Below are 22157 nucleotides of genomic sequence, written 5' to 3' on the forward strand. Positions count from 1 at the left end.
AATAGCTGCAGCTCTAGTGCCAGCCTCATGTGTTGCCCAGAGAATCTGTGGATAATTCACCTCTGAAAGTGTTCAAGGCCAGGTTGGATCGGGCTCCAAGCAACCCAGTCTCATGGAAGGTGTCCCTGCCCATGACTGAGGCTTGGAATTAGAGGATCTTTGATGTCCCTTTCAAACCATTTTAGTGCAAATCTAGTGAAAATCTGTTTCTATAACTAAGACATTTCCCAAATTAGACCAAGTACAATATTTCTCATCAAGTATGATTATTTACAAAGGAACATCCCACAGGCATCCTACAGTCTGAAGTTGAGGGAGGGGATAGTGAACTTTGGTTTTTTGTGCTCTCCTATGGCTATTTCTTCCTCTTCCATCTGCCACTTTCCTAAGCTGCAAGTTAAAAAGTACAGCACAACTTCTACCAGAGCCAGGCATTTAATATCATTGCCACTGCTGCCACCCTCTCACATTAGTGCAGGACTCACAAAGAACACCCCACAAATCACAAACCTCAAGTGTGTTGATTAACTAGCTTTGATCTGTAGGTGTTCCTGCACCTACACTGAGCAGTAGCTGCCACACAGAGGAGTTGACTCTGGCCTTGAAGGCACTGCTGCTCATTTTTCCACCTGCCCAGGCAGACCACCCTGATTTAAGGGAAGGGCTCTAAGTGCAGCTCAGCACACCCAGCAGCAACAGCCCTTCACGGGAAGATGCACCTACAAGTCAGGGAAGTGAGGGAATAACTTCAAGTAATTTTAGAAATCAGAAGCTGTAGCTTGCACTGAGACAATCCTGCTGCTGTCTGCCAGGTAATAACAGCTTGCCCAAGAGCTCTGCTATTGCCTCGGGCTGACTTCATTATGGCCTGTGACCTGCAGCCCACAGCTCTCAAGGCTCTCCACTATGGGCAGGGCCAGGGAGATTGAACATTTTATAGCCAATAGGGTCAGACAGACTAATGACATGGAAAATCCCAGAGAAGGAGAGCAGCAATCAGTCCTGCCATCAAACCCTCTGCAAAAACAAAATCACTCCAGCTCCCCTTAATAATAATAAAAACCCAAACCCACAAACAAAAGCCAAAGCTCCAAATCTTTTTACATTAGTAAATACTTGATAGCATTTGTGAAGGTTCAGTTTTACTTCAGTCCTGTAACACTGGAATGCCTTGATTTAAGTGAAAGAGAAGCAAGAGCAAAATAGACCATGCCCATGGCAACCCTCCCCAGCAAAGCCAGGTCAAGAGTATAGAACTCTGAAGTTCTTACACAGGGAACAGACTGAGGATACACTGATTAGAAGTTTTTCCTTTGAGCAATGTGTGAAAAAGCTATGAAAGACATTGTTACTTACTGGAAGCAGCATTTAAACATAAGTTAACAGATGTTTCCTACAAAAGACATGGCCAACAATATGGAAGTGTGAATCAAGAATTTTATTTTTTCCCCACATACATTAAAAAAGTGAATGAACACACAAGACAGCAAGTCAGAGAACATAAACATATTTACAAGACAGTTAATATATCAATTTTTTTCCATCTTCAAGATCAAGTCATCACAGATTTTCGTTAATTCATCATTTTCTTTCGTCTGTGGAAGAAAGAGAAGAGTGAGTTTCAGGTATGTCCAAACTATGTTAGAACCTTGTAATGAGCTGATTGCAGCAAGCCCTGTTTGCCAGTATATGCAATAGAAAGTCCATTTACATGATGGTGGCTCATGCAAATTCAATGTAAAGGAGATTCTACTATGCCAAAGGTCACATGGCATCCTTAGGAGCCTCAGGAAATGAGCCAGGATCCACTATACTGTTTCTGCTTCTTCCACAGACATTCCCATAATACATGGAGACCAACTGATCCAGGGAAACAAGACTTGGGGCTCAGCCTTTGTTAGGATTCAGGACATGGACAATTTAGATTTTAATCATCACAAGAAAGACGATTCTGTAAAATGATGCCTTGATATTTTTACTGACATGTGACAATTCCCAGCTTGTAGAATTCCTTATGGAACAGTTAAACTATTTCAATAAGAACTCTCATAGTGTTACTGTATTTATGACAAGACCAAACCTAGTTCTGTCTTAAATGGCTTGTCTCATCTCTCCAGTTACAGGCCTACTGTTTCCTCTGCTATGCAAACTTCAGCCATAAACCTGAAGACTCAAAACATGGGTGTTTTCCATAATAGGAACCTGTCAGCATTTTTGAGTCTTTTTTTTTGAGTCAATTTTTGAGTCTTCAATACTGGCAGCAACAACAATGATGCAATAAAACTAACAGCATGCACTTCCAGCAGTGACTTTTAATCTTCATAAAGCTTACTCCTTTGAAGGATTACAACAAAGGATATGCCTTTACAAAACATTCTAAGACTTTACCTATGCAATTTGAAACAGTATAAAGTACAAGGACTAATGGCCTGAACAGTATTGAAAACTTGAATCACATACAGTTAAATATGTGCTAACAGCTTACAACTAAGTCATGCTCATAAACAAGCTGAGCCAGACAGTTTTGCAAATTTAGTCTCAGATTCTGCTCTGCACCATGGGTAACTGTTAATCACCACCTCCTTCAGTAACCTCCTGACACAGGAGCCCAGACTGGTTTGGAAATGAACCTTGTGCTCCAAAAAAATCCAAACATACAGATGTCCTGACATGACACTTGTGTCTTAAGTCTCAATGCTAATTTCCCAAAGCCTGCCAGCACAGCAGCCGTCAAAACCAGCACAGTTAGCAAGGCTCCTCCTGGCCCTGGTACAAGGGAGTTCTTAACTTAGTCTAAGGCAATAGCTTGAGTAGACTCACCCATGGCATTAACGTGACTGACCTTTTGTTCAAGGCTCCTCTCTAAAGACTGGATCCTCATCTGCTCTTTGCGCAGAGTGGCTTGAAGTGCTGCAGTCTCTGACTTGGCTTTGCTGCGGACCTGAGCAATTTCCTCATTGGCTCTGAAACAGGCACAAGATGGTGTTTACATCCCCTTCAGACAGCACTGAAGAACTCTCAGAATCACACTAGATGCTTGTACTTGAGATTAATTACTAAATGAAATATGTTTAAGCCAGGTTTTGGTACTATTGAACCACATTGTGCAGCTACAGTGGAAACTGTGTGTGCCATTCCTGGTACCTGGCTTCTTGACATGGTACTTACTGCTGCAGTTTTTCTTCAGCATGTGCTTTCAGTGCCTGGTATCTCTGCTCCTCTTTTTTAATTCTAGCCAAGTAGTCTTCTGCACATTTCTTCAGAACTTCTTCATTCTGTTCCAAAACCCAAAAAAGTTCAGTTAGCTGTTTAAGCTAGTAGATGGAGGAGTCTCCCCACTTGACAAATGGGTTATTTGACTACACCTGAGGGACAGTATTTGCTCACTGGAGTAACAGGAACTATGAAATCCCACAGGCCTATATGGACTAAACTGTTTCCTTTCAACTATCCTAACTTTGAAAACATTTATTCACCATATTTGCCCCCAATACATTATTTAGTAGCAAACTCTAGTAAGGAAGGTCACTAAAACAATAGTCACTAATTGGTTTTGTTTGTTTTGCTCCAATTTTTTTTAAATCAGCTTTGTATTAAGTTGCAATTGGCACAAGAATAGCTAGAAATCCAACTTCTCCAAAGAACCTACCAAAAGATTCAGGCTTTGGACCCTGATGTAAACAAATCCAATACTAACAGCAAGAAAGTTACCCCAGTAGTCACACCATGAACATACTTGATTAGTATTGTGGGAAGTTGGAACTGTTTGAAACAATTGCTAAGACTCTACTAATTGTAGGTCTTGAATTCAGTAATTGTGTTTCCAAGCAATGTTTATCTCTGTGCTAAGGAAAAGACTTCTGAATTTAGGGTGGAGATGGAAGGGACAGAAGATAAAGGAAGCCTGACATGTTAGCAAAGAAGAAACTGAAGTTTTAACAGACACCACGCCTGTTTCTAAAACCTAGACTAGCATGAAACTAAAGGGCTAGTTTCAGAGTTTTCGTAAACAGGGACATTAAAGGTAATTGAATGAAAAAAATCTGAAGGCACTTTTTAAAGCACCAACTAAATCAATTTTCATGCATGTCATGGAGTAAGAAATCATAGCTTATACTCCTCATTAGCTTCTTCTGTCCAGCCTCTGAAGAAGCTGCAGAATGAAGGCTTGACTTTAGCTTTAGAAAAACCCCACAAACATCTCAGTAGGGAGCACCTAATAACCTATTATTCTGACTTGTAACTGCACATCCTCTTCAGCATTTATTCAATATGATGTAGGGGAAACAAGCTACTCTTATGCAGCAATTGCCACATAAGAGTATCCCTATGATTAGCAAAAAAGAAGTGCTGCAGCAAGAAACAGCTCACTTCTGTTTGAAGAAACTTCGCCTTCTAAGATATTATCTTACTTTAAGTCAGTCACTAACTACAACAAATTATTAGTTTTTTAATTATCTTGAAATAAACAACTTTGCACCTGGTTTTACAGGTAGTCCTTATACTACCTAATTAATGGCTGCTCTAGAAATTTCACATTTCCTCTCCCAAAATAAAAGATTTAGTGAACGGTATTATTTGCATTAAATCATCTTACTTTGTGGTAACCCTCTAACACCTCTTTCTGTTTCTCAAGTCGTTTGAAGATTTCAGAGAAGGACTTCTCCATAGAGTTCAGATCTGAAATAGCCTGCTGCTTCTCTTCCATCAGCTTCTGTATTTCTTTCCTTGAGGCTTCGTTTTGCTTCTGAGAATCCTCTAGAGAAAGTGGAGTTAACCCATGATAGTTATTGCTTTAGCATAAAACCAGTGCCATACTACAGACAGACAGATAACCCCCACACCTTCAATTCTTCCCTTTACAAAGGTTTCCTAACATGGCCTCTCACCTGTAAGGACACCATGTCTGTGCTTTTAAGAAGTCTCTCTTACATATTACCTCACACCAAACTTAAAGTCATTAAGCACCACGACAATGTGCTTGCCAAGAGCATTTTTTCCTCCTGCACTTTAGTCAAAATACTCCACTAGAGTTTACTGTTACAGGAGTCTCGAATGTTGTGATAGAAGCAAGGAATCCAAAAATATTTTTCATTAAACATACACAACAGCTGGAAGATCTGGAGGAGACTGGGTAACAAGTCAGACTAGCACAGCAGACTTTCAGAAGAGGTTTGGGTTAATACACCCAAGCTATGTTTCCCACGGCCTTAGAGGAGCACAGAAGAACTGCCACAGATGTACCTTATTCAGCTTTGAGCTAAGAACTTGTAACAATACAACAGTTTCACTGGATGTCTTTCCTAGTTTTGAAGCACAAACTTGACTAAAGCAAAAGGTCAAATCCATGCAGCAAGAACTTCTAGTGATACCTTGCCACTTAAATGATGTCAGAGAGTACACAATTAAACACAGAGTACTGACAACTGGATCTGCCAGCTTTAAAAAACCCACAGCTCCAGTGAAGAATAAGGAAAGGTTGTGTTCATGCCTGATTCAAAAAGTCATCGTTACCTACCAAGTGATATCATGTCTGTATGGATATGCATAAAATTGTTAGTCTGTCTTGTCTTAAACCTTACACTTATCCTGGAAGCACTTGAAATACTAATGTCAGAGGTGAAGGAGTACTAACCTCATTTAGTAACTCTGGGCTAAGCATGTCCCAGCCCCTCAAGGCACTCAAAGTGTAAACAGGGAACTTACCCATAATTTGTGTTATTGTCTGTTCAAATTCAGCAACTATTTTTCTAAAAACCATGAAAGAGAAAAGTTGAACATAAGTTAGAAAAAGCATCTGGAATAACTAAGTAGATATAAAAGTCAGGACAGATTCATACCCCATTTCTTTGTATTCCATATGAAGCTTATTATACTTCTGATTCCACTTCTTAATCTCCAGTTCTTTCTCTTGAACCTTTGAGGGTGAAAAGGTAAGCCTTTACTTTTTGCACAAAAAGAGACAAAAGATTTGATACTAAAAACAGTCTGAAGGGCAACTTGGGTATACTTTTAATATAGAGAGAAATAAGTTCTAATTGCTTAACAGAAGCAAAATTGTTTAATTACAAACTTGATTCAAATAAAATTTAGATTAATACATAGATTTTGTATATATGATTCCCAGCACATCGCCAGTATCTTTTCAAGTGGCAAGATCAGAGTCAACTCAGCCAACCAACCTCTTGGCTACCTCTTCCTCAGTGTCTGTGTAGACTGTAACTTCTGAGAGAACACAATGGGCCACGGAACATTCTCTCAAGTGACACACATTTCCCTCTTATTTACAGGGCAGATAAAAAAAGCACTTCACAAACCTACTAATATTAATGCACAAGGCAACAAATACCAGAAGCCTGTTCAATATCAAATTGCTGTTTGCAGTAACTTACACTCAACACTAAATTAGGGAATGTGGAAGGGGGAGGATTAAAAGATGCCTCAATTAATTTGAGAATAATGATACCTATTTCACATCAGCTAAACTAAAGCAGGGCTCACAGTAACAGAATTAAGCAGCACAAATACTCTTTGCTAAACACTTTGTGCAAGCTCCATAACAACTTAAGAGCTGTAACCACAGAGCTGACTGTACTGTGGAAGGCCTTCAAAGACAAGGCTCAAAATACATAAAATAACCTGGAATTTAAAAAAGAGAAAGGGAAAGCACATGATTACTAATAGTTTTGTCACAAAACTACATAGTAAAGTGTAGTACATTGATTTTTCAGTATTTGTTTTAGAGCAATTTAATTTTAAATATAGTGCAATATTTCAGGTGACAGGAAGCAGGACACAAGCAAAAATAGAATGCACTATTAAGAGAAGTAGTGATAGCTAAGCTAGGAAAAAAATATTACAAAAGCAAAAGTATGTGAAGATGGAAACTAATTAAAAACTTGCACTTGCAAGCTCAAAAAGGGTTCAGTAGACCTCAAAAAAGCAAGCTTTCCTAAGTGCTGTATTTGCTCAGAAGGAAAACAGGTTTTCACTTTCCTCCTATTCCTGAGTTGTTTCACAGATGCAAAAAAAAATTTAGCCTGTTTTCCTTTCAGGATGATATTGTAATTCCAGGCATTTTTATTTAAGTGACACAGCTGGAGTCATCCAGTCACACCTACAGTGTTTGCAGGTTTAAAGTAGTTCTTTCCAACATGAAACTGCAGCACTTTAAAGATATTACAAGCTTAACCCCCTGCTATTATACAGGTTCTTAGTTTTAGATCAATGCACTAAAAGCTGTCCCCTGTCAAAGCCACATTTATTTTCCTGTACTAGACAATATGCTGAGTGAAAATCACCTCCTAAATGACAGAACACAAAAGTTATTCCTACAAAAGCCACTGTCTCTGTACTCTAAAGCAAAAGAAGAACTTAAGCAGCAAATAATCACAGGTCATCTTTGCTTGGTGCTCCTTATGCCACTGCCTGAAGTACAGCAGTCAGGAATTTTGGAAGCTCCATTTTTTGCTGAAGTGATACAATTAGCTTTAAGGACATTTATGCTTAAATTCTCCTCTTACATTATTTAGTGTTTGTAAGGTAACATAACTCAGAAGTCATAATGAATCAAGTACTCCAATTGCTGAAGTAAGTGGATATATAAGTCCTCTTGCATCAGTCAGAAGATGGGCTTTTAAAGGCAATTTCTGCAATGACAAACCTTACCAACTACTTCTTCCCTCCTTCACTAATGTCTTTATCCTCTGGAGTGAGCTCCAGACCTCACCTTCACTTTTATCAGCTGGATGTGCTCTTGTGCATTCAGGTCCCACAAGAAAAGAACTGATCATAGCACTGAACTGGCACTACAGTTTTATCTTGTCTTAGGGGAGTTACATAAGTCACTCTCCTCCACTGGCATGAAAATGTGCTCCTGCTTGTCAAATAAGAAGGATCCAGATTACTGATATTAAGCCTAACTATTCCATCTGATAACATGTGCCTTTTAATAGTGACCAGATATGAGGCAGAACTTAACTAATAATGAAGTTTGTCCTAGTCTCTTAAGTGTTAGCTCTAAAAAGTTCTATACCTACAACACCCATCAAGTCCACAGCAAGCTTTTCAATGACATACTTATGTCAAGAATGATGAGAAACTGCAAAGTAGAGATTTATCCCAGATAATCCAAAGAAAAGGACCTTCCAAGGCTATGCGAAATTCTGCTTTGGAATGACCACCATACCTCTCTCTTCACCAGTTCAACAGCTGCATCCATGTCTTTTTGGCTATATTTTAGCACATCTATAATAGCATCCACTGCAGTGTTTGTAGAAGTAGCAAAAGGCACTGGAGGAACATCACTGCTGAGGGAGTCTGGAATTAGGGGACCAGCATCCTGTAAAGAAAAGAAAAACACAAAGTTTCAACAGATTCCATTGTCATACAACTGACTAGGTGCATGCATGTTATTTGGAGTCAATGTATCTTACTTAAACACACCAGATACCTCCACAACTTTGTTAGCATGAAACTTCCTTACCTTGAAGCTGACCACATAGCTCTAAGAAATAACTACAAGGTAGAACCAAAACTGCTATCCACCAATTACAGCTATCAGAAACAAAGAAGATGACACCATGCTGTTTCTCACAAACAAAAGTGATCATTTCAGGATGAGCTACTGCAGGCAGATCTGTTCAAACTATAAACCATAGATGCAAGAGCATCCAGTTTAACCTACGTGCTTTTCATCCCACCAATGCAATTACAAAACACAGCTTGCCTTTTGTAGTTTGACTTGCATAAAAAAAGATTGCTTGACTAGAGCATTCTTAAAAACAGCTCAAATTCCCTTAGACTGTGTGCAATGGCATCAGCTTCCACAAAAAATACTTTTAATACTTAAGAAAATGTTCATCACAAAGTTCAACTTTGATATAAATGAGTATCCAACCTGGTTTAAAACAACCATTTAAGTAAAGATTTATCAGATTCTGCAATCCCTAATATACCTGCCTAAGTCTTAAATCCAGAACCTAGTCTATCCCCTCCCTAAACTACCAACATGAAACCCGATAGCATTCCAGACACCCTTACAGAAGTTGTAAATGTCCCCAGAAGATCTAGTCCTTTTGGTTTTTCTTCATTCTGAAGACTCACTAGAGGCTTTCCAGTTTCCTGAGGCTGAAGACTCACTAGAGGCTTTCCAGCTTCCTCAGGCACATTACTTAAATCAGCAACAGGCCTAAAAATGAACAAACATAACACCATTAAATTCAAGTATTGTATTTCTTTGCAAAGCTCTTGTACCAGCAACAGTCTGTCCAGAGGGCCAGGGCAGTGATTGTCCCCCTGTACCCAGCACTGGTGAAGCCATACCTTGAATCCTGTGTTCAGTTTCAGGCCTCTCAGTGTAAGGACACTGAGGTGCTGAAGCATGTCCAGAGAAGGGCACAGAGCTGGGGAAGGGTCTGGAGCACAAATCTGATGAGGGGCAACTGAGGGGGAGGAGGCTCAGGGGACCTTCTCACTCTCTACAAGCACCTGAGGGGAGTTTGTAGTGACATGGCGGTGGTTGGTCTCCCAAGGAACAAGGCTGGATGAAATGGCCTCAAATTGCACCAGGGGAGGTTTAGATTGGATATTAGCAGAAATGTCTTCACTGAAAGGGTGGTCAAGCATTGGAACAGGCAAGTCACCAAACCTGCAGTTATTTAAGAGATGTGTGGATGTTGCACTTGGGGACATGGTTTAGTGGTGGACTCCCCAGTGCTGGGTTAACTGTTGGACATGACAATCTGAAAGTCTTTTCCAAGCTAAACAACTCTGATTTTAGGTACTAAGTCAATACCTACCCAGGCTGAGATGGAGCTGTCATGATACTCTCACTTGATTCAATAGTACCATAAATTGGTTTTCTTGGACTGTCTCTCAACAGAGGGTCAAACTTCAAATACAGTGACTGTTTTCTCAAAGCTGATTCTTTGAACTGAAGGGGGGAAAGAGACAAACTGACAGATCTGCTTCAGAGCTCAACACACACATCCCACCCACACACAAATAATCCTCTGAAGAGTGGGTGAGCCTATTCTTCAGTGGCCAGAGCACTGTTCTCAGAGGAAAATTACATAAGAGAACTCTGTGCCCACATACTTAAGTCCTTATGTAATATCAGAAGAGCTCAATCTGCTCACAGACTGAATCAGAAGGGCAAACATTAATGAAATATTCCAAACCAGAAGACACAGGGAAAGAGTATTATAAGCTGAAAAACCAGTGTATGCCATTTTCTCTTCACTTATAAACTCATAAGGACAAACACAGCATGACTAAAACAATTTCAATTCAGTGCATTCACTGTTCAGAAATTTTCCTGCTTGGGTTCAGAATAACAGTAAGAATAACTAAGCTGCACTGATTAAAACATGACAAGCCCCACTTATAGACAGATTTTCTGAAACAGGCCATAAAGCAAAAGAGCTTAGAAAAACTGTCTTTGAAACAATGAACCTGCACTTTTAAAGCATCATCTTCTAGCAGTTATGGCCAGAAAGTGAAATATCATTCACCTCAGTTTCAGGGCTATTAAAAAAAATAGCCCTCTGCACACTGACAGCCAGAGACCTTTGATTTTTAGTTAAATTGCTTATAACTACATTTCCTTGCACCATCACCCCCTACCCAGCCTTGTCACCACATTCCTTTGGAATAGATGACAATTGCTGTGGACAATTCAAAGTGAAGTTAATTCATGAAAACATCTAAGGCTTGACACTTTCATCTTTGCTTTCCTCTCCACATTGCCAGGAAGGCAAACAAAATATTTAACATCATACTTACTGATGACGACCCAAACTGTTCCAGATAGTCTATGCCCATTCCAAAAACTGGAAAATGAGGAAACAATACAATGAAGATGCAATACTGCCAAATTGTCCTACCACAGACAGAAACAAACACATATGTGCATAAAGCAAATAAATCCCTGCTCTCAGTCTCATGACTTCTAGCTCTTCATTGGTTAAAATGTCTTTCTATCCAGACCTGAAAAAAAGCAAAGATTTCTAAGCTACACAAACTTACACCTTCCATTTGTTCCCAAGTACTTGTAAGAATGTGTAGGATTTAACACACAGTTGAAGAACTTCTTTGTTCCATGGCTGAAGTGACAAGCACACTCAGATATTCTGTTGGACACAATGCCCCATGAAAGAGCAAGATTGACACAATCTCACCGTTAAAATTAGCACACAGCTCAGATTTGAAGGATGAAGTTATAACCATTTCCCAAATCAGTGATTCCACTCCAGTGTGAAGGTTAAATGACAGACTGCACTGCAGTCAAGCCATTTGCTCATCTTTCCACACAATGCTCCTACCAGGAATAACCCTTCCTAGTGGTGAAGTCACAGCCGTGTAGGAAGTTCTCAAGACAAGCATCCTTGTCAGGAAGATCACTCACACTGCAATATGAAACCAGTAGTGCTAAGGCCTGCAGTAACCTACAAGACTCTCAAACACACAGCTGTACAGCTCTCAAGCTCTCAATTTACAAAGCTTTTAACACCAGAAATTATTTTAAGGGAGCAATTTTTCAGCCCAGAAACTGCCACTGAAAGTATAAAAAGATAGTTTCTGTACCAGCCTAAATTCCATCCTCACAGACCACTGAATTCTAAAAGCCAGCTTTTTGAACTTAGCTTAAACCAGAGGAAGTTAGAAATAGGCTTGGATACATTTCCCAGCAGTGCTAGTCTTTGGGAGTTCTGGAGTCCTTTCAGAAGGGCAGAATGAGAGAAAAAGCTATCCATAATAGAACTTAAGTAGAAAAATATCTGTACACATTGAAAATGTATTGTTTCAGTAGTCTGTTTAAAAGAAATGCCCTTACCTTCTGATGATGGTCTGAAGACCTCATCAGGTTCAGCATTAGCTGTCTCATCCGCTCTTACATCAGTTCTAGGGGAACTAGGTTTAATTTCTTCTGCAGGCATTGACTCTTTTCCACTGCCAGTGGAAACCAAATTATCTTGAGAGGGGGCAACATTAGCTGAAGACATTTTAGATGGGCTCATTTGCTTCTCCTGATGAGAAAAACAAAATCCTTTTAACTGTTAAAATAATTACTTTAAAATGCAGCGAGAATCATTTTAATGATCAAATTGGTTTGTCATAAACTAACTGGGCAGCCCATATAATAAAACAAGAATTCACAGGCATAAAATTAAACTACTAACACTGAGCACAGCTCAGGAACCACTTTTCTAGAGGCCACACCCTTATGTTTGTCCTTATATGCAATTGCTGATCAAAAAAGATACTAAAATACCAAGGCACCAATTTGGCTGTCTCTGATGTCACCTTCAAAACACAGGTCTGCACAGCTGACATTCTTTCTAGAGCTGCTGAAGATGCCTAAACCCACTAATTCATAGACAAAATATCAGAAATAGCTTTCACAAGATTAAGTCATTAAGCTAGAGAACTCTGTTTCATGGAACAACTTGGTAAGAACTGGTTGTCTTTCCTATACCTTACCACTTCTCTTTTTCCTGGAAGTTCAGCTTCTGCTTGAACTCCTGGCTTCTCTTCTTGAGCTTTTGGCATGTCCTCTACCACACTCTGCTGAACAATTTCCCTAAAGAAAACAAACAATTTAAAAAAATCTGTATTTAAAACACAGTTCAAATTCTGTATTATCAGATGAACTGAATAAAGGTAGTGTCCTTGAGAGATTCCACTGCCACAGCACAGGAAACTTACAGGGTGGGGGTGTAAATTTACTGTCTTGCCTGGTGACAACTTAGGTGACAGAAAGCTCTCCCACCATGAGAAGTAGTGCTTCCTGGGAAGCAGAAAGTCACAGCAGCATCATTTATTTCTATTCACTTAACACTGCTCTCATTTTCATTTGTGAAGCTCATTGCTTTTTTAAGTTAAAGATAGGCTCTTTGTTTAATTAAGAACAGAATTACAAGCAGCCTGCTCCTCTTTCCAAGGCAATGTTGTGATTATTGGTGTGAACTTCATTAGAGAAGTCCAATACTCCACTTCTGCTGTCAGCAGTAAGCAAACTTTTCACCTTGGTAAACAGTAACTGGTCATGTTACACAGGGAGCTAGAGTGCAAACATTTCTGTCAAATGAACAATTTGTGCCAGTCTAGTTCTGGCAAGCACCTGACTGTCTATAGTAACATTAATAACTAGACTTTCTAGGAAAGGTAACAACATATTCCATCACCAAGTAAAAAGTCTGTGTGCTGCCAAGAAAAATGCAGCTCCAGAGCCAGGTCTTTTTACTAGAGATAGCATTTAGATACAAAGAACATGCAGGGAAGAAACAGCACCTCAGAGTTCAGCAAAGAACAAAACTGCCTGATCCCTTCCCATGCTGTACCATGCACAACACTGCTGCCTACTTCCCTGTTTTATTTAAAGACAGTAGCAGTCACCTGATCCTCCACACTTTAATCTTGGAGAAGTGAGGAAAGCACCACTTGAACAATGCTCTTTCCACCTAAGCCTGTTCCCTCCCATTCTCCCAGACTTTAAAACACCTTTTGCCTAAAGCTAGTCATCTCAGGAGCTTCCCCAGTTATGATCTTTCCTGTTGCAACATTAATTGTATTAGAGATTACAACAGACTCTGCCAACTTGGGAGGGATGCTGTCTAAGAAGTAGGAATGGACTAGTTTGAGATACTATCTACCTTTCCTCACATGAATTCAAGGTGCTCCTACATTCAGCTACAGATTCACTTACAGATTTTTGTGTTCTTTCTCAAGAGTTTCACAGGTACTTGGCCTGTTATCCTGCTCCACTGGAAGAGGTTCCCTTCTTGGTGAAGCACTCTCCTGTTCCTCTGGCAGGTGAACTTTCTGCAGGCTGGGTTTAGAACGCTTGGGTGAGGTGGAAATTTTAGAGCCTCCTCCAAATGGATTAAAGTTTGGATCATCAAGTTTGTCCCAATCAAACTGATAAGATGCTTTAGGAATAGGGATTTCATCCTCCACATTACTTTTATTTTGCACTTCAGTATTCTCTGGTTTTGTTTTGGTAATAGGAATTTTTTTGGAAGGTGGCTTAATTCCAGGTCTTTTACCTAGTTTCTTAGGAGGTGGTTTTCTAGCAGTGGTATTATCAAAATCAAATTCCAGTTTTACTGGTCCAGCCTTGGCAACATCAGGCTTTTCTGCAGGTTTCTCTTTGGAGACACTCAGCTCTTCATCAGGCTTTGACTCTTGTGCAGAGGTTTGTTCTGCTACTGAAGCATTCTGAAGCTTTGATTCCCCAGTTTTAAAAGAGTTACTCACATCAGAACTACTGGGACCTAAGCTGCCAGGTGACTGTACAGGAGGTGTAGGTGCCTCTGCTAATACTACTGAATTATCAGTTTGGCTTGCATCTGTGGAAGCAGACTTCACGCCCCGCTCAGAGTCACCAATTGCTTGCTTAGGGGACAGATTGGATTTGTTAGACTCCAGCTCACTCAGTGCAGATTCTTTTCCAGAGATGAGAGCTTTGTCTTCACTTAAACACTCTGTACTTGCTGTGGTTGAAGCAAAAGGAGCTGCATCGTCCTGCAGAAGAGAATCACTACTTTTTTCAATAGTTTTCTCGGGGCTGCTGGATACTTTTACGGGAGACTTTTGCAGAGTTCCAGGAGAATGAGGCAACTGTACTGAACTTTGAAAAGGATTGATGTCATTTAAGTTATCAAAATCAAGATTGTAGGAACCTCGACTCTTCACTGGCATCTCATCATCTGGATAAGGAGCCACGCTGACCTTCTCTGGCATTTGTGTATTGTTTGTTTCAGCTTCAGTCTTTTGTTGACATGTGCTGCATCAAAAAGAAAAAAGATGACAGTTACATTGCAGGCATAGTTTGAAATTATCTTTAGAAAGATTTGCACAAGTAATTTTGCATGGTCAGAGTAATTAGATTTTTTTTTTTTTTTGCAGTAAGGCAGCTGACAGCAAAATATAACAGACAGAATTCAGTTGTCACCTAAATAGCCAAGGCTTATGAGCTCTGGCACACATGAAACACAGGGAGATCAACCCTTGAAGTTCACCAGTGTTCTTAAGCTACCTGTTCTATACAGCCTTCATACCTTATGCAGTCATCCCTGGAGACTGCTATACTCACCACAGCACTTGGACATTGCCACTTGGACACTGCCCTTTCACTAGGCAGTGAAACACACACTGCTTAGGAGGAGTCAGCAGCTCAAACACAAACACAACTTGTGGTACCATCTTCATGCAGATTCATCTGAGTCATGACACACTCAAGTCTGGGACCAAACCAAGTCATGATTCAGGCTCTCCCACACAAGTACTTACTTTGTCTGGACATTCTGGCAACTATCTTCTCCCCTGAAAGTATGCACCACCATTTGATTTTTGAGGGCCTACATACAAAACCAGACCCTGAACTTCAGGCACTCTAAATTCTGTACAACAACAGATGTTAAGACCAGAGCCATATACAAGAAAACACTTCTCCAGTAAGAGAATGGTTAACATTTTCTAATGAAAGACATAGGTTAAAGAGTTTGTGTACTCACTACTGCTGAATATTCTACAAGTTATTGCTGTCCACTTTATTTCCCCAAACTCCACACAACTTCTGAAAGCTTAGCCTCAGACTACAGAGAGTTAAGCCATTACTTCCTGAAAGAGGATTTCCTCCCATTGTTTTGTCCTTCCATAAAGTTATTATTTCTATGTGCCATCCTTATCTGCTGTAGAACAGAACATGATTAAAAGCCACTCACTAAAAACTCCACTTTGATAAACTCGAAAGCAGAGGCAGGAGATAAGAGCTGAAGAAGTTGTTCTCACCCGGTTTGAGCACCTCTTCCCGGCAATAGCTCAGCCCCAGGCTGCGACTACTCGGGTCCCTCCCACTCTCCTTCAGCGTTTAACCTAATAAATGCCAGTCAGGAGCGAGACACATGCTTGGAACGTCAATCGCTTATGACCAGTCAAAAGTGACCCTATTCAGCAACACGGAGCCTTTTCCCTTATTTGCTACAAACAAATCCTCACATTTTAAAACTAGAGGACGCGTTCAGCACAAGTAGTGCATTGAAACAATCATGCCCTAACTAAAACAATTTGGTGCTGATCCTTTAAACTCACTTGAACTTCATAAGTACTAAATCTTTGTTTATTTGAGCAAGCAATGAATTTGGGGCATAAATACCATAACATTATTTAGTTGTGGTGGTTAGTTCAGAAATATCTTTCTGAACTAGACTGTACATGGAAATAAACAGTTGAAGCAAATATATACACTTAAAGAACATTTAAGTGCCACCTTTTTCCCTTTTCCCTATATACACTTAAAGAACATTTAAGTTGCCACCTTTTTCCCTTTCTCCCCCTCCCAACAACAAAACCAGGGATCAAATGAAAGTACTGGGTAGTTAAAAACATAAAAGGGTGTATTTGCTTGCAGAAGGCAAAACTAACACCTGAAACTTCTTGCTGATGGGAATTACAGGTGTCTATAGTAGTTTAAAGGGGGGCTAAAAGGCAGTACAAAATGTGCATTTAATATTGCCACGACACCCCCAATGGAAACACTGCAGATTTTATGCTCTTCTACAAACAGCTACTATGAGCCACTTTGAGATGCAGGCTGCTGGACTATAAAGGCACATAAACATGTTTACAATTGTGACTGATGGTATATTCACTTTGTGCTGACAGATAAAGGAAATCTTAATACTCCCTGAATCAAGGTGTTAGCTCAAGCTAACCCTTCAGAAGATTTGTCTCTTTAGATTTTACTCCTCAAGATACAACAGAACATACAATAGAAGATATTTTACGGCTTTGCAACTATTCTGAAGCTTTCCCACACAGAAACCTTTCATCAAGGAGAGAATACAAAACTGTTTCCTATAGTATCTCTTCTCAAGCTATTTATCCATACCCTAAATTATCTTAATGAAATCAGTTACAGAGGAGTTAGAAATAAAGTCCAATAATTAATATTACAATCATGATAAAATTTTCTTAAAAGTAATGACAGTTATCTTTGGAAAAGCTCATGCATTGGTCAATACTAATTTTGTTCCTCTTGCATAGTTTACATCTTGTAATAGAATATTATACTTTAACTATACAGGATTAAATTAGGGAAAGTTAACTTGAGCATGTGCCACACGGGTAACACACTACTCACTCAGCATCAGAGGGTGCAAATAAAACATCATCTGCCACATCTTCACGGCAATCGTCAAGTGCAAAAGCAGTCTGAAGTTTGTCTGTCATAGCAGGACTCAGGATTTTTCTAGTGTGAGGATCTCTTTGAGGAGTTTGAAAGGTTACCTTTAAGAAAGGGGTGGGGGGGAAAGAAAAAGTTAAAACATGAGCACAGTACTTCTCAAGCACCAAATAGCACATGCATTCAGTGGCAGATATCATAGAAGGAAAAAGAATAAAAATAATACAAAACCAGAAGTTTACCTTCATCGCTTTTCCCCCACTTTTTGGTGGCAAGTTTTCTTTCTGGGACAGGCGAAGAATAGAAGGTCTCCCTGTGGGTTCCGGCGGCGCAAAGAAAAAGTCACAGCCTTCCGCTGTTAAATCATCCTTAAGGCTTCCTCCATTTTCTCCATTTTCTGCATTTAAAATCTGCAGACTCATTCTAGAACATCAACACACACAGCACCGCAGCATGAATGAGAGGGTGTGGTCAGCCAGATGCACTTTGAGATAATGGAATAAGTTGGCAGCCTGGCACTGACTAGCCAAGACTAACAGCTTCAAAGGGAAAGTTGGAAGCATGGAAAGGCTTCACAGGGAAAGGTCTATCTCAGGAGACTCTGAAGTATCTAAAAGCAGCAGTGCACAGCCCCACTGCTTATGGTAAGGGCTTGAAAAGCTAATTGTTGATATTATGCCTTTCACAGCTCACATTCTAGCCTTACTAATTAAGCTGCCAGTCTTTTAAAGGGAGCTCTATCACCTGCAATGTTGCCTCATTCCCAGCCCCTTCAGGCAGTGACTTACAGCCGTGTCTCCTGTAACAGGGCATCCAGCTAAGCAACACAACTGCTCCAGCGAGGGCCACATGAGACAGATGACAATCATCTGTTTACTCACATGGTCTCATTACTACATTGCACACCAGCAAACAGCGAAACAAATTTGGTTAGGGTGTGTTTGGGATCAGAGTCCTGGATCAAATTAGCCTTTTCCTGCACTGTCTGAGCTTATGCTGCTCTTGTAAAGCACAGTACTTAGGAATCCTTTGCAGCATAGACATTATAGGTATGCAAATGAGAAAAGTCACCATTAGAAAGGTGTTTCTGAAGTATTGCTCTCACCCTGGACACACACAAGCTTTAGCAGATTGTTAAATACTGATCTACTTGTACTACTGTGAAAGACTTGAAACTAAAGCCTGGGCTGCTACTAAAAGTAAGGATGAAAACAAATTAGAAATAGAGAAAAAGCACACTTAAAATACACTAGGCAAGCCACCACGTACTTGAACTCTGCCTGCTTTTTATTCCCATTGGAGCCACTGCTGTTCTTAAAGGTTTAACACTAGCACTCAGTGATGCACAGCTGCTTTTGAAAAAAAGAGATAGAAGGCAAGGAAGATCTAAGCATAACCACTGTCCATGAAGGATGACACCTGAGAAGGGCAGTTATTTACCTGGAAAACTGCTATCAAAGCAACTTCTTTCATATGAGCTGATGTATTATCTTTTGTCACCTGTGCAAGATAACCAGTATCAAGTGGATGAAACTTTGGCTTTCTGCAATGTGTAACCTTCTAAGTGATCTCAAATGCTTGATTTGGCCAAACATGTCATCCTTAGCCTATTTTTCCATCATATATTCAGGATTAATCTATACATACAATTGTTTTCAGTGTCATAAAGAGGTAACAAGAACACATGGACTGAAAATTTTGAGTCATGTTTTCAATCTCCTTGCCCCTCTGTATTTAAATTTCTGTACAATAAGCCTCCAAACATTTCTCCACAATAATGTGGGCAATAATCCTTATGGGAGAATTTGCTTCCTACTCTCCACAGAACTCAGCTGCTTTGTATGCAAGCCTGACAGCAGCACTTTCAATCAGCAAAGGAATGCAAACAATAGCTGCAGAAGCAATGGCATGCAAAGCATGCCAGTATTAGCTATTTCTTCATTCCTTCTTTATTCAACATATTAATGCTTCACTTCAGGTTATTTTTTGTATTAAGTATTTTTACATTAACCACTTGTAGAACTTGAAGCGAACTTCATTGCTTTCCTTTATTCCAAACTAAAATTGACAACAGATGAAGCAAATCTTTACCAATTGCATTTTTTACTGTAATTACTTTAGAAGCAAGCCTAGGACATGGTAAAGTTGTCAACACCTTCTAAAACAAGCTCCATAAGCAGGGGAGGTTTGTTTAGAGACTTTCAGCTTTGTCATTGAACTACTTGTGCACCATTGCTAAACCAAATAAATTGACACCATATACATATATCACTTTAGATATTAAATCTAAAAATGAAATTTCTAAGACTGAAATACTAAAAGTAATCATTAATTTTATTTTAAAAATTTACAGTCAAATTTTGATCTAAATAATATTCCACAAGTTCATTAGCTGGTAGCTGTGATAAAGTGAAAGGGTGGCCTTATTCATATCTTTGTTTAAAGTGGTCAGCATCCAAGGCACATAAGTATTATGAAAGGCAGAAGGTTTTCCCACTATTGCAAAACAAAGCTCAAGGCCAGCCTGGATGGGGCTGGGAGCATCCTGGTCTATTGGAAGGTGTCCATGTCCCTGTGAGGGAGGTTGGACCTAGATGATATTCAAGGTCCCTTTCAACCCAAACTTTTTCATGGATCTATGAAAGTTGACAAAAATGGAAATGCTCCTTATTTTAGAAGCATATTTATGTGGGCACATGCAGGAACTTGCCATTCTACAGTTAAGAATTGACATAAATTCAGTGACATAACACCAGGTAATTAATCCTCAGTTAACCATCATGTGTAAAGTGCTTCAACCTAACCTGTTGTTTAACAAATACCAGGACACAATATCCAAAACACCAGCGTGGTCTCAAATGCCTGAAAAGCCACTGAACATGAAGGGCAGAGATGGAATTTTTCTACTTCATTATCCTTCTGGACTCCTCCAGCAGCAGATATGCAGAACACTCACTGATGGCAAAGCAAATTGGTACGTGCTGTGAATATTTCCACACAAACTGACACATAGCTGAGATAGATAGATATATATATATATTTTTTTAGTGCAAATTTCTCACTTCAGAACAAATAAACACTCTCCTGGGAGGAACTCTCTCATAATCACCTTCTCCTGACTGCAGGGGAGGAGCAGCAAGGCCGGGGAAGGCTTTTCAGGAGGTCCATCCCTGCCCATCATGGCACCGAGACGTTTAAAGTTAAAAAAAAAACAAAAACAAAAAACCCAACCCTGCCTCAGTCCCTCTTTATTCCTGACTCACCCCGGGCTCCCCATCAACCCCATATCATCCTGAAAACATACAGAGATGCTCCCAAGAGCCTCGCCTCACTCACCAATTCAGTGAGGCGGAGCACCTGAGCTCCACCCATTACCCCCAAGTTCCTGCCTTCTCTTCATCCTTAAATTGACAGAAATAACTCCCAAATGTCTTAATCTGAAGCTCACAAAAGTTCCCCTGACACCCCTAGAAAAGGAGGTACCCCCGATCCCACAACACCCCAAGCGTGAATTTCCCAAAGGGTCACTAAACCCCCCAAACACCACAGCGCCTCAAGCTTACTGAGGGGCCCTCAGCCAGCCCTCCATCAAATTCAAACCATCCCAAGACCAGAGGGGTCACCAAGTCTCCCCGCAACCTCACAGAGCAACACCCCTGCACTCCAGGGCCACAGAAAGGCCCCTAAACCCTCCCCCAACCCCAAGCTCCCAAAGGGCCCCACAGCACCCCAAGCTCCCAGAGCGGTCCTCGAGCCCTCCAATCTCACAAAAAGGTCCCGACAAAGCCCCTCCCAGCCCCACACTGCCTCAAGCGCCAACGGAGCCCGAACTTCCCCGAGCCTGTTCCGTCCCCCTCCCTCACAGAGAGCTCACCGAGATTGCAGCACCCAATCTCACAAAGGAAAACCTAAACACTTCGCCCCAGCCTCACACCACCTTACAGCAGGGTCCCCAAGCCCCCCGTACCTGCCGGCAGTTCCCGGGACGAGCCCTGAGGACGCCCAGCTGAGACAGCACGCAGCGCCAACCGCAACCCCTCCGCCGCCGCCTCACGATTTCAAACCCAACGGAAGCCCCGTCCCGCCAATGAGGGAGCGGCGTTCGGGGCGCGCCCGCCAATCAGAAGAACGGCCTGCGGGAGGGGGCGGGGACAGCGCCACGAGTGACCGTTGCGTCCCCCCGAGTCCGCCCCCGCGCGGGGCAGAGCGGGCGGTGCGGGCGCGGCTCCGCCCGGCACAAAGTGCGCTGGCTGCACCGTGTCCCCGGGTCCCTACAGACAGACCCCGCAGCGGAGGCTGCCCTATCCCCGGCAGCGTTCAGGGCCAGGCTGGATGGGGCTCTGAGCAACCATGGCTAGTGAAAAGTATCCCTGCCTGTGGTATTCACGTGCCCTCTGAACAGAGAGAAGCTGTGAGACAAGCAGAGAAGAAGGAAAACACAGTTCTTATCTCGCTTGCTGTGCCTGTGTTGTGCTAAAGTAGAATGCAATATGGAGATTGTTTACCCAAAGCGAGGATGGTTTGTTCCCTTGGCCTATCAGGGCCAAGAAGTGTGTGTGTGTGTGTGTGTGTGTGTGTCAGACTGTCACAGGACAGTCAAGAGAAAGATGAGTGCAGTTCTGAGCAAGAGTGAGTGCATGGCAGATTCAGTTTAGATGAAATGTATATAGTATAGTATAGTATAATAAAGTAGTTCATTAGCTTTCTGATGATGGGCTCAGATTCATCATTCTCTCTCCCCTTCAATGGAGTCACCTTTGATACACCTGCTCATGACGGGAGGTTGGAATGAGATGGGTTTTAAGGCTCCTTCTAACACAAACGTTTTTATGATTCTACAGTCTCAGCTGTTCTGCTTCATTCCTTTGCATGAAATCACAGAAAGAAAACTTGCTGCTTCAACAACCCCTTTTTTATTACTGGACTTCACAGTCTCTTCAGCACATTACACCAGTCCTTACTGTTGAGT

At 41.0% G+C, this 22157-nt stretch overlaps 1 protein-coding gene across 2 annotated transcripts; it reads right to left on the reverse strand.

The window, feature by feature from the left end:
- Positions 1-1417: 1417 nt before the first annotated feature.
- TACC3 (transforming acidic coiled-coil containing protein 3) lies at positions 1418-21290 on the reverse strand. Of its 2 annotated transcripts, XM_059845342.1 has the most exons (16): positions 21156-21290; positions 17431-17611; positions 17147-17292; positions 13709-14788; positions 12484-12583; positions 11837-12029; positions 10786-10832; positions 9801-9934; positions 9043-9190; positions 8189-8341; positions 5841-5917; positions 5707-5750; positions 4598-4758; positions 3169-3275; positions 2843-2963; positions 1418-1595 (listed from the first exon to the last, which is right to left on the reverse strand). In XM_059845342.1, exons 2-16 carry the CDS (start codon positions 17608-17610, stop codon positions 1530-1532), a joined length of 2757 nt encoding a protein of 918 aa, XP_059701325.1. In that variant the 5' UTR covers position 17611; positions 21156-21290; the 3' UTR covers positions 1418-1529. The 2 variants fall into 2 exon arrangements, with proteins under 2 accessions (XP_059701325.1, XP_059701326.1); XM_059845343.1 differs by lacking the exons at positions 17147-17292; positions 17431-17611; positions 21156-21290 and adding an exon at positions 15796-15882.
- Positions 21291-22157: the final 867 nt, after the last annotated feature.

Source organism: Haemorhous mexicanus, chromosome 4 (genome assembly GCF_027477595.1).
Source record: "Haemorhous mexicanus isolate bHaeMex1 chromosome 4, bHaeMex1.pri, whole genome shotgun sequence".
In the NCBI taxonomy this organism is placed as follows: domain Eukaryota; kingdom Metazoa; phylum Chordata; class Aves; order Passeriformes; family Fringillidae; genus Haemorhous; species Haemorhous mexicanus.